At 42.7% G+C, this 12,958-nt stretch overlaps 1 protein-coding gene across 1 annotated transcript in view; it reads left to right on the top strand.

The window, feature by feature from the left end:
• Positions 1-12,958, top strand: part of LOC308569355 (macrophage mannose receptor 1-like) — a 52,157-nt gene continuing 39,199 nt past the window's right edge. The window contains exons 1-9 of the mRNA XM_081163137.1: positions 1-166; positions 1,996-2,397; positions 3,215-3,388; positions 4,405-4,569; positions 5,236-5,349; positions 7,296-7,439; positions 9,495-9,677; positions 10,182-10,339; positions 11,027-11,140. Coding sequence (XP_081019263.1) covers positions 106-166; positions 1,996-2,397; positions 3,215-3,388; positions 4,405-4,569; positions 5,236-5,349; positions 7,296-7,439; positions 9,495-9,677; positions 10,182-10,339; positions 11,027-11,140 — 1,515 coding nt within the window. The 5' untranslated portion in view covers positions 1-105. The remainder of the gene's footprint in view (positions 167-1,995; positions 2,398-3,214; positions 3,389-4,404; positions 4,570-5,235; positions 5,350-7,295; positions 7,440-9,494; positions 9,678-10,181; positions 10,340-11,026; positions 11,141-12,958) is intronic.

The following is a 12,958-nucleotide window of genomic DNA, read 5'->3' on the forward strand; positions in this document are numbered from 1 at the left end:
AATTTTCATTCTGCCTGGCTCATTTATGAAGAAGTAACTGAAAAGCAGCAGACTCTGATTTTTCCTTTTTCCATGGGATCTGTGTGGTAGGTTTGGTTGTGACCAATGCCTTCCTTTTTGCTCCTAAATCTCTTGGTCCTCATTCAAGTGACTTTTCAAGTACCAGGTAAGCTCCACTATTGTTACTTTAGTAAGTAAAGGTGCACCTTCAATAAATTTAACTGTTTACATTTGAATCATCTTCTGGAAGTTAATGTTGCGTCATTAAAGTTAAATCCATGCAACAGGAGATACAATGAGAAGTAATTAAACATTGAATCTGCTTATAGCAATAAAATCAGGTTTAAATTACAATAACATCACAGCCAACATCATTTTGAATGTAATTTACATCATGAGTTTTTACTGTTGCAAGAAAGAATTTGTTCTTTCTACATGCAACACTCCTCTGCATCCTGTTACTTTCTTTTTCACTATATAAAAATGAACTATAAATATAAGAAATGCATCAACAATAACATTTTAACAATATTAAACAAGAAGAATATCTGACATATTTATGTACACAACAAAAAAGGCATCTTTTGTTGTTTCCATTGGGGTCCTTTGCACTGACCTAGAGCTCTTTGATCCAGTGGAGCCTTTTGTCAGGAGACAATATTTGCCATTCCTCCTTCCTCATGTGTTTCCCAAGCTGTGCCAAGAGGTCTCCCAAGTCTCTGGAGCAAATTGAGAGGAAATACATGGCGAAGGAGAAATGAGGAATTTCCAAAATATTGCCTTCCTCCCTGTTTTGCAAACAGAAAACTGCAGGATCAAAGAGCCTTCCTTCAGAGTGAAGGATCCCACTGAGTGCATTCCTTGCGCTTTAGCAAATCTAAATTACACCTCTTCCTCATGAAAGGAAAGCATCATATCCTTACTGTTCTTGAATATAATGTGATATTTCTCAGGTTATTTATTGGTATGGTTGGAGTGTTAAAATCATGCAGGCTGTTAGCCTACATGACTGTTTTTACTGTATCTATTGGGTAAGAATTTGTCCTGGTGTTTTTTATGACTGTTGATACTACGTTTAGGATACTGTATTTCTCATGTCTTATGTGTATTTTTTTATAAAAAAAATCACCATCAGACTAATTCCTACTGATGGGCAGTATAGCAAATGGTTTTAATTACATAAATAAATAGGAAATCAGTTGGTCACCACATATTGTGGGCCATAGAAGATGTCTTGGTGTTAATAAAAGCAGACAAGTGGGGAATATTTGGATGAGATCAATCGTTTGGGTAGGCAAGAGGAGCTAAACCTTTTTCCTGCTACACATTTGTCCAAATCCTCCACCAAAGCTGTTTTTAGCCATGGGGCAGAGGAAATTTTTTCACAGAATGCTGGTGCCAGCATATTATTCCCTGTACAGTGCAGGATAGGGGTGGGTGGCAGGGGGACAAATAGCTTCAGGGCACTGATGTGGAAGGATAGGTGAACCTGCTCACCTCTGTTCTCCAGTCCAAATTGCCCCCAGCCCATTATTTTAGCAATAAATAAATTTTAAAAATAACAATTAGGAAGATTCAATCTCAGATGTCTTGCATCATGTCTAGTTTGGCACTCAAAAGGAGTGAAATATTTTTTTAAAATTCATTTTTTAAAAAGCTTTATTTATAAATGTATGGGTTTTTTGTTTAAAAATGCAGTATTTTGAGACTAATCAAATGATTAAAAACTTATTCAGAATAAAATAAACTGCAAACAGGATTTGGAAGAAGGACGTCAAAGTCAGTGTCCTGGCTAGGAATTAAGCAAGTTATGGACCTCTGATAAATAAGACGCAGCACTGTAAAATGAAGAATCAACATGAGAGGCGTTTCTCTGTTTGCTCTTTCAATCTTATTGCCTCTTGGTGTTATCATCCTGCCAGTGGTTGCCATGTTGGAAGCTATGTGGAATTTTGTCACCATGTTCCTATAATTTTTCCTCTCTTGATTTTGCAGAAAGTGACAGCTTTCTGATACAAAATGAAAACCTCAAGCTTTGTATACAACCTCAGAAATCTCGTTCCATCATCCTGGTCAACTGCGATGAGGATAATGAGTGGCAACATTTCAAGTGGGTTTCCGACGACCAGGTTTTGAACATGGCAGTGAAGTTATGCCTGGCAGTGCCTTCCAAGTCAAACCTGGTTGCACTCACCCTCTCCCCCTGTAATGAGACGACTGAACTTCAGAAATGGGAATGCAGAAATGAGAGCCTCCTTGCACTCAAACAGGGGGATTTGTTTTTAAATCCCGAAGGTGGCCAAAAAAGTCGTCTTATACTTTCTAAAGTAGCCACCAGCAAGAGTACCTGGAAGATCTATGGAACGAAAGACGGCTTGTGTTCCAAGGGCTATGAAGGTAAAATGAGAGAGTTAATCCTCTTTTTTTAGATATTCAGTTGGTGTATCTGATTCCAGCATGTTGAATCCCCTACATCTGGGACCCAAAATAGGTATGATGCAAATCACATAACCATCAGTCCAGACTCCAGCTATATCAGAAGGACAAAATAGGATCTAAAGGCAGAGTACTAAAGAAAGTGGCTCAACTTAAGCACCAACTATATATATAGTCAGGGAATTAAAGATCAAATTGAAAAATTAAGCAGCTAAAAAATACCCCCTTCATACAAACAATAGCTTTTAGATGTTAAACATACCTTCATATATCTGATATAAACATACATATTACTGTTTTATAATATTGTTATTTTTATGGATTTCACACACAGAGCCCAATACTTAATTGCTGCTGACTGTTGGTCTGACTGGTTGATGTCCTCAAGTGATGGCTGGGCAGTCAGGAGGGTTCAAGCTTTGGCTAGGTAGAAGCTGGACCAACCAGCATGGGCACCTGAGTGGTGGCACCTTTGGGAACTTAGTACCCTTCCTCTACACTACTTTCCTAACCCTGTCTGGAGACACCAGAGGCTGACAATTCATTCCACATAATGGAGGAATTGCATGCATTTATTCTGTGTACATGCAAAGGGATGGATGCTCAAAATTCCACTGAGGTGAACATGGAAGCCTGTACACACAAACAGTGCATATCTGAGTTTACATAGAGTCCTATAGAGGGCTTTGTCTTCATTATTTCGGCTTTATTTGTGTTTGCCTCTCAATAGTGTTCAAAATTATTCCAGCCTAACATGATCTGTCCAATGTTCCTTTAGCTCTGTATACCATAGAAGGCAATGCCTTTGGAGCCCCCTGTGTGTTTCCATTCAAGTATAAGAATAAATGGTATGCAAAGTGCATAAGAGATGACGATGAAAATGGACAACTTTGGTGTGGAACAACAGCAGATGTGAATAGAGACTCTTTAAGTGGATATTGTCCAGTAAAAGGTAAGCACTTAACAATGTTTTGTTTGAGCCTTTACTATGTTATTGCGTATTTGCTGCTTAGAGAAATGTTTAACGTACAAAAGGGAAGCTGTTATTGTTGCCTCATCTTTACAGATTGTGCAATTTAAGAAAAGAAAATGTGGAAAGAACTTTTCCTTTGCAAGTCAGAACAAAATGAATTATCATTAACATCAGGACCCCTACAGGATCAAGCCTCCAGTTCTTCATCTAAAAGGAACAGAGATAAGGATGTAGTCCAGTTCAGGCCAAAATCAAAGCATAGAGCAGACATGGGTCCTTCTGGCCTGCAGCCAGATTTCACCTGACTCCTTGGTCCTCACAACCATCAGCTGTTCAGTGGGGAGCAGCTGAGAGGCAACTGGGTTTTGATGTTGAACAAAGCATGCAGTTTTCCAGAGGCAAAAAGACTAAAACAGAGAGAGAACCTGAAGGTACAATTTGAGTGGAGCTACTAAAACTTTAACAGATGCCTCCCTTTCTATGGGGAATAGGTCTCTCTATGTGATGGTGGGTTAAACTAAGTGTTTGTGCCTGAGTCCCTCCCAGTTTGAGATCTGTCCAGTGGTGGCTCATGCAGTGAGTGGGGCGGAGGCCATGGTGTCCTCCCAGCAGCAGTGTCAATGGAGATGGGGTGAAGCAAAACAGCAGTGAGGTGGGAAGAGCTCTGGACTGGTGCCGGCCATACAGGTGCAGGTACATTCATGCATTAGGTATGTTAGGTATGGATGTTTACAGGGAGAAAGCCAACTCATCAAAACTATCCTGGAACCTGAAGTCCTGATTGCACACAGGGTTTCCAGGTCCTGGGGAAGCACAAATGGTTAGATATCTAGGTATGTGTAGATAACCACACCTAATATGTGAATATGCTTTGAGTATTCTTTGGAAAATTCAAAGAATCTAGATCATTAAAGAATCAAATATATCTCAGCTGTAGAATTAGCTTAATTATGGGTGATTTGAAGATTTGACACTCAAGTTAACAATGCTTACAGATGACCATAATGAATTCTTCTGGACCAGAAACCATTGGACAGGGGATCTCTATCAGATCAATTCCCAGTCAGCTCTAACATGGTACCAAGCAAGAAAAAGTTGCCAGCAACAGAATGCAGAATTATTGAGCATCACCGATTTACATGAACAAGCATACCTGACAGGTAGGACATAACAAGGCATACCTGAAGAGGCAATCAGTGTCTTGTGATATTTTGCTAATTAGTCAATACTGTCTTAGCTCTAAGCATAAATTTCATGAAAATTATGGAAAGTGCCTTTCCACTCCTAGAATATCTTAGGATGTGTACACACACAGCCTTAAAGTACATTTGCTGCCTTACATAGATGACTTTTTTGTGCAAATCATCACCTTCCTATTGTTGGTATATTGTTCTTTTGGTGTTTTAAAGTGCCTTTTGGTTGAAAAAAAATGTAAAATATACTTGGAGAATATATAGTAAAATACTTCTGAAACTCTACATTTATTTATTTTGGTGTTGTATGCACCGTGTTATGTTCTCTTTTAATCAGTGGAATACAATTCTGACGTTGTTGTTGTGAACAAAAAGCCATAATCTTACATTGTCTCTCACTTTCCCAATACTTTTAGACATAAGACCCATGTGTCTTCAAAAACTGTATGAAAAGCAGAAATTCATTGGTTGAAACTGATGCTGGTTGAAGCATTGTATCGGCATACCAGATGAAAAGTTTTTTCTGATTAATTTCTATTTGGTACCCAGCTTTATGGGGGGGGGGGGTCTGACATCAATATACATCTCCTAGCTATATAATACAGTTTAATTGATTTTATTTTCCATGAATAGGATTAATAAATGGTATACCTACTTACTACTGGATTGGTCTGAACAGCTTGGATCTTGACAGTGGATGGCAGTGGATTGGCAACCACCCTTTCAGATATTTAAACTGGGCTCCAGGTGAGTGAACAACTATCTGCCAAATCAGATCAATACTGAACAACATTGCTGCCTAATATTCAGGCACAAGTGCCAAAAATTTGAAGGGATTTACAGGAGGTTAGACTATCCAGAATATACTATCTAAAGGAATTAGTTTTGAATAATCATGCGGCATTTAAAAACAATTCTTTGTAGCCTTCTTGTAATGATTAAACCAAATAGTTTAACTTTCCCTAAAGTTCTTGTACCATGATTCTGAGAAGATCTGGCACTTTCTGTCCATTCAGCTTCTTCTGTTTTTTAAGAGCTCTGTAGAAGACAGCAATCTTTTAGTGCACATTCTCCCATCACAGTGTTGAAGTGGTAGGGGAAATGACACTTAACAGAACATCAGTTCGCAGTGGCGTAGCGTGGGTTGTCAGCACCCGGGGCAAGGCAAGCAATTTGCGCCCCCTAACCCGTGGATTTGCGCCCCCTAACCCTAACCCCCAGATGTTGCGCCCAGTACAGCCGCCCCCCCTGCACCCCCCACGCTACGCCACTGCTAAGGGGACAAGGAACACGCGTGGGGTGGGTGGAGAAGGATGTGGCTAATAATGCAGGAGGGGGGTCTAAGGGGAAAAGGAGCTCGCATGGGGTGGGTGGAGAAGGAGCTTTTCGGAGAGCTGAGCGGGGAGGGGGGAGGGAAAGAGCACTGTTGCTTTAAAGGAGCCAACCGGACAGCAGCCACTTACAGCAGTGTAAGCAGCTCCTTTCCACTCCCGCTTTGCTCCTTCTCTCCCTCTTTGCTGCTTTACACAGCTAATGGCAAATCCCCTGCAACCCAAGTCCTGCTCAGCGGATCAGCTGAGACGCTGGGAGAATTGTAATTTCCCCCTCTCCCTCATCCCGTGCCCTCCTGTCCCCAGCAGCCTTTTAAAAAACTTTTTTACTGGTTTTCACTGCGCTCGTGGCTCAGAGCCCTCCTGTGCCCTGCCGTCCCTCTGCAGCCTCATTGCTCCGTTTAGAGAGCGCACGGACCTTTGCAAGCTGAGGCTGCAGCAGCTGTTGCTGGCTACGCGGCGCTTTTTCCGGGTCCCTATGGCTCCCGTCTGTCCCTCCTCGCGTGTAAGCGGCTGCTGCCCGCTTTGCTGGCATGGCTCTCCTTCCCTCCCTCCTCAGCTCCACCCCCTCCTCCTGGCTGTAAAGCAAGCATGAGTGCTCGCTCCACCTCCTCCTCCTCCCGGCTTTGCTGCTGCTGCTGCTGCTGCGCGGCTCTTTTCCTCCACCGACGGGGCGCTGCGCCTTGGAGAGGTTCCCGCTTCCTCGAGGGGGGCCGGCCAAACGCGCCCCCCAAAATGTTGCGCCCGGTGCGGCCGGCACCCCTGGCACCCCCCACGCTACGCCACTGTCAGTTCGTGCCATAATTCTTAAAGTAATGTAATTGCCCTCCTCCTGCATAGAATATGGAATTGTGGTGTAATTCAGTAGTCACAATCCAGTGAAAAGGTACCTAAACCCAGAGATTTCCAGTTATCAGGTAGATCACAGATTATGCACACCCACCCACTTCCAATTTGCATAGCGGGTACACATTTGTACTCATTTTTCAGCTCAGATGGTTTGCTTCATTGTTCACCAGTAAAGGTGATTAGACTGAAGATATGGTGATAAAATGGTGGCTCCACAATTATGGAATGCAATTCCAGTAGAGATTCGGCAGACTCAAACTTTTAAAGAAGCCTTTTCAAAAGCTCTTGATGAAGGGGCAATGGATGGATGAGGTTAATTTACTGGAAAGTGGCTCATTTATTATTGTTCTATGCTGGTTAGTTTCAACTTTATCGTTTCTGGCCATATATATATAAAATGGTTTTGTGCTAATTTAAAATATTGTAGGCTGCTTTGTGAAAGATCAACTCAAACTGCAGTGTTGCAGTGTTAACACAGGACTCAATGATCACTTGTCTCACTCTTTCTTAAAGGGAGCCCATCCCCAGAAACAGAAAAAATCTGTGGATCAATGCAGTCTAAGAATGGCAAGTGGGGGAATGATAAGTGTCAAGAGAAACTTGCATACATTTGCAAAAAAGCAAACTCTTCATTAGATGCTTCTGTTATTCCTTCAGGTAGGATGATAAACTGGGAATGAAGTTTACCTATATCTATATACCGTATTTTTCGCTCTATAACACGCTTCCAACCATAACACGCACATAGTTTTTAGAGAAGGAAAACAAGAAAAAAATATTCTAAATGAAACAGTGGATGTATGATTTTTGTGGTTCATGCTGTGGCCACAGACATGTGATCTGACAGTGAGTTTGGAGCAGCCCAATGCAAAAATCCTGAGGAGCCATGTGGATCCGTGCTTTGTAATCACGTTTTTGCACCACTGCTGCCCCAGGCAACAGTGGGTGCGTGATTGTTTTGATTGTTTTGGTACAAGCTGTAGCCATGGACATGCTATGTGATCTGATGGTGAATTTGGGGTGACCCAGTGCAAAAATCCTGAGGATCCATGTGGATCCGTGCTTTGTAACCACGTGAATGAAGGAACTGTCAGTAATGTATGGTATCTCCAATACAGTGATGAAGGAAGGGGGGGAGCTCACACTTGTCCTAGGCAAAGCAGCCAACTCCTATAGGCCTAGGTGCCGTCACCCCCCCATTAAATATTTGAGGGAGTCATCCTCCCCCCATGCTGATGGGCATTGCCATTCATATAAGGTACCAGTGTGCATGCACTTTGTCTTGAGATCCATTGCAGTCTGTGAGATGGGGCTTACCTGTACCTGCCCCCCCAATATTTTATTGAAGTTGGAAGAGGGAGGGAGGGAGGGAAGAGAGATGGAGAGCTCACATTTGTCCTAGGCAAAGCAGCCAACTCCTATGGGCCTAGGTGCCTTCACCCCCCCCCCATTAAATATTTGAGGGAGTCATCCCCCACCCCCCATTGTGGTATGTGCGTGGGGCTTACCTGGCTGTCCCCCCAATATTTTTTGAAGTTGGAAGAGGGAGGGAGGGAGGGAAGGAAGAGAGAGGGGGAACTCACATCTGTGCAGCTGCCTTGCCTCGAACCGGAGCAAAAAGAGGAGGAGGAGACTCAGGGACACGAGCCTTGTAAGCCGCTTTGTTTGAATTTACCGGTGAGGTGCTGGGGGAGGGACGGAAGGGGATGTCCTCTTTGTCCCTCCTTCCTGCTCATTGTAAAGAAAGCAGAGTAAGAGCCGCTTACATTTGTGTAAGGGAGAGCCATAGAGCAGGCAGACACTGAGAAAGAGAGGCTGTCTCCCTTTCCCCACCTTGGCTTTTACACGCTGTGTGCAGCTCTTGCCGGCTTCCGAGCTGCCTCCTTTCTCCCACCTCGCTAAAAAGCCATAGAGCGGGCAGACAGGAGGAAGAGAGGCTGTCTCCCGACACTCAGCTGTTGCTCAGCTGTTGCCGGCTTCTCAGCGAGCCAAGCGGAGGAAGAGAGGCTGCCGAACAGCCAGCAAGAGCGGCTCCTCCTGCCTGCATTCGCTCCATAATGCGCACACACATTTCCCTTTACCATTTAGGGGGGGAACTGAGTGTTATGGTGCGAAAGGTACTGTAATTGTATCATCATTATGTATAGAGGGCGCCAGAGTCCAAAATTACATTTCTAACAGTAATACAGGTTTTGCTGTTTGTAGGGGCATATGCAATGGGAAATGTTTGATTGGACAGAGATGGCTGAGAGTATTTTGTCTATCATATCAGTAAAGACCAGTAAAGGTCTAAAGGCTGTGGGCAGGCTTTCACAACTTTGTGAGGCATCGGGTAAGCCTTGGTCTTGGCTGGAGAGGAGATTATAGACTCTATCTCCCCCTCCTTGGTGGAAGGTATCCTGTTAAAGGGATCCAGGAGAAGCAGCTTCTGTCTGGTGCCCAGATGGGGACAGGGCCATAGCAATCCTCCAACGAGGACTTTCACCAAATGCCTGTGCCAAATTGTTCACATCTGTAACAAATAAAGTTGTGGCCTATTTTAATTGATAAAACCTATATACTGTTGTCTTGTCTGGTTATTCACCCCCTTAGGGGAACTGTGGAGTCGCAGGGTCCTGGCACACAAGTGAGTCAATGACAACATAATGGCAGATCAGAATTTTTAAAGCTCATCCAGTCATGCAATCTTAGATATATTTGTTTTATTTTTAGATGGCTTTAAACCAATTAAATGTCCAGATGGCTGGGCTGCATATGCAGGTCACTGTTACCGCCTTAACAGAGACCTTAAGACATGGAAGAATGCGTTATGGTCCTGTCGAAAGGAAGGTGGAGATTTAATAAGTATACACAACACTGAAGAATACAGCTTTGTCATTTCTCAGCTAGGCTACAGTGAGTACATCCAGAAAATTCTGTTTTCCTGGTATTTGGTGTGTGTAAAAGAGAGAGGGCGGGGTTTTCCCCGTAACCACATACAATTATACAATGTTACTAAGGCCCTCCCCTATTGAAAAACACCACAGAGTGATAGTCTGTTGAAGTGATTAAGGTGCACAAACAAGTCAAATATGAGAGATGACACTGACTATTATAGCCTTCCACAACCTAGTGCACTTCCATCAACCTCAATCAATATCACCAATGGTCAGGGATGATTACAGTTACAGCTCAAAATATTTGCAGAGCAGCAGCTTGGCGAATGCTGGTCAATTAGACGCTACTCATTTGTAGTTCAGCATTCCATTAATCTTTATGTAACTAGCTGCACATGTCAAACTGAGCTACAGTTCAAAATGGCCTCCCATTTCCAAATCTATGCACCATAGAGCTGTGTGCAGTAGGATCCTAGGCACTCTGGACTGGGGGCAAATAAATAAGACGGCTTTATATTCTTAGAACCAACAGATCTTCTATGGATAGGACTGAATGACCAGAAGATTCAGATGTATTATGAATGGAGTGATGCTTCTACCGTGACATTCACCAAGTGGCAGAAAGGAAAACCACAACAAATAAATGATGTGCAAAACGAATGTGTCATCATGAGTGGGGAGGTAAAAATATGAATCCTATAAAAGAGATGTATTTCCTTTGGTCTTCAATACATTTATTCAGCCTATTACACAAAAGACTGAATAAATGGATTGAGGGCCAATCTGGCACATTGAAAGCTAAAATTCCCAGAATGGTTTAACAATCATTCCCTCTTTCTAGGCTGCCCTAGGAATTGAAGCTCTGTTTGGACTCACTTGCCAGCCCCATGATCTCCTAGACCTTGCCCCCAAATGCCCACACCTCACCAACTTCCTCACCACACACTTACCTTCACTAATCCCTTGAATTTTCTCCAGCCAAGTGAGACCAATTCTTCTTAAATTTCTATACTGTCCTTCATCTGAGGATCACAGGCTGGTTTACAATGGCAGTACTGGAAACAGATTACCAGGCCAGCTGGCTGGCCACTGCTTCCTCCTTCCTGCACTGCTCTCTCTGCCATCATGCCAACTCAATGTCCTAATCATCATCAGCAGAAGTATCAGATCCTCAAGCTGAATACTTCATTAGTTTCAGCTGAAGATTTCAGTGAAGTTCAAATGTAATAGGAATTTCGTGAAGTTGTCCAACTCATGCAAAAATGGAAAGCTTTGCATTGACACAAAGACATCAAGCAGGAAGAAAATGAGAAAGCCAGTGGACCCCTCTTTACTAATATTTGTATTTCTTCACATTCCCATCTCTAGAATGGGTACTGGGCAGATTATTTCTGTGAAATGGAACTTGGTTACATCTGTAAACAACAACCTTTGGCATCTCTTCCTGGAGAACCTGAAGTTGCTGATCCAAATTGCCAGAAAGTAAGTCTAAAGTAAACTGTGCAGTGATTTAAAAAGTGAAATATGCATAGACACCAACTATTTCTCTTCTTAAAGCTGTCCATTAATACAGAGGTACCTCTAGCCTTGAGGGAAGATGTAAAATTTATCTTCCCACTCCCCTCCAATTTCGTACCCTTCCTATGGCCACTCAAGCCTCTTTAGCAACTACACCATGGGTCAGCTTTCTTTGCTTCTTTTCCTTTTTCCTGCTGACTGCAGGAAGGCTGCTTTATCAAAGATTGAAAGACAATATCAATTTGGATAAAGTTTCAATAGAGAGTTTCTAATCAATAGAGTTACTGCTTCTCCCCCCCCCCCAAAAATAGGGTAATTATACCCTTGTGCCTATTAGTATGGAAGAGCCCCCTTTTTTGCTGATCTTACATTAAAAAATGGATCTAATGGATCTAAAACAGCTACTACATCAACTATTTCTTCTATTTTTTAATAATTTGTTTCCAGAATGTTTAAACTTGAGAACAGATCCACTACATATATGCAGAATACCCTGCTTCCACTGCCAACAACAGGAAATATTCCCATATATCTGTCTTAGTCTCCAAGGCATCAAGTGTGAACAGTAATCACTTGGAATCACTTCTTATGGATCATAGCTAGTAATCAAAATATGGTGGAGGTGCTTATGGGAGTATTTGCTTATAGGGGCAGTGCAATTCCTTCATTTCATTCAAATAATGGTCTGCATGCATTTGACAGCATGAAGCATTTCCTGGTTCAGAGAAAGATATGGGGCATATGAAGATTGTGTGTATGTCTTGGAGATGTAATGGGTGCATTGAAGGTCCTTAACATCGATTCACTGCTTCATACTTTTTAAATATTTCAGTTTTATTTCAATCTCTAGTTATTGCTCTATTTTAAATTTTTTGTTTCACCCAACTGCAATTTTCAAAATAGCGATGGGCACAACTGCTTGTGATGCAACTCAGGGGCAGAGCACATGCTGCAGGCCTCAGAATCAACTCTTGACATTTCAAGAGGATTTTGTACAACACTCCTGGAAACCTTCTGCCATACTGAAGGAGATAAACCAACTATCTAACTGTTGCAGACAGCTTCATATGTTCAGCTCCAGAAACAGTTTGTAAAAGTCACACTCATCATTTGGATTTCTACCAGATGTATCCCTAAAATCAGCTCTAGACTCTTGTATCAATTGCCTGGGCTCAGCTCAGTTGGTAGAGCATTAGACTCTTAATCTCAGGGTCATGGGTTCATGCGCCACGTTGAGCAAAATATTCCTGCATTGCAGGGAGCTGGTCTAGATGACCCTCATGGTCCCTTTCCAACTCTACAATTCTATGACTGTATGAAATGGCCAATGTATTAATTTCTGTTGTTGTTTAGTCGTGTCTGACTCTTCGTGACCCCATGGACCAGAGCACGCCAGGCACTTCTGTCTTCCACTGTTTCCTGCAGTTTGGTCAGACTCATGTTTGTAGCTTCGAGAACACTGTCCAACCATCTCATCCTCTGTCGTCCCCTTCTCCTTGTGCCCTCAATCTTTCCCAACATCAGGGTCTTTTCCAGGGAGCCTTCTCTTCTCATGAGGTGGCCAAAGTATTGGAGCCTCAGCTTCAGGATCTGTCCTTCCAGTGAGCACCCAGGGCTAATTTCCTTAAGAATGGATGTGTTTGATCTTCTTGCAGTCCATGGGACTCTCAAGAGTCTCCTCCAGCACCATAATTCAAAAGCATCAATTCTTCGGTGATCAGCCTTCTTTATGGTCCAGCTCTCACTTCCATACATTACTACTGGGAAAACCATGGCTTTAAC

Source organism: Podarcis bocagei (assembly GCF_964188305.1).
Source record: "Podarcis bocagei genome assembly, chromosome: 12".
NCBI classification, from domain to species: domain Eukaryota; kingdom Metazoa; phylum Chordata; class Lepidosauria; order Squamata; family Lacertidae; genus Podarcis; species Podarcis bocagei.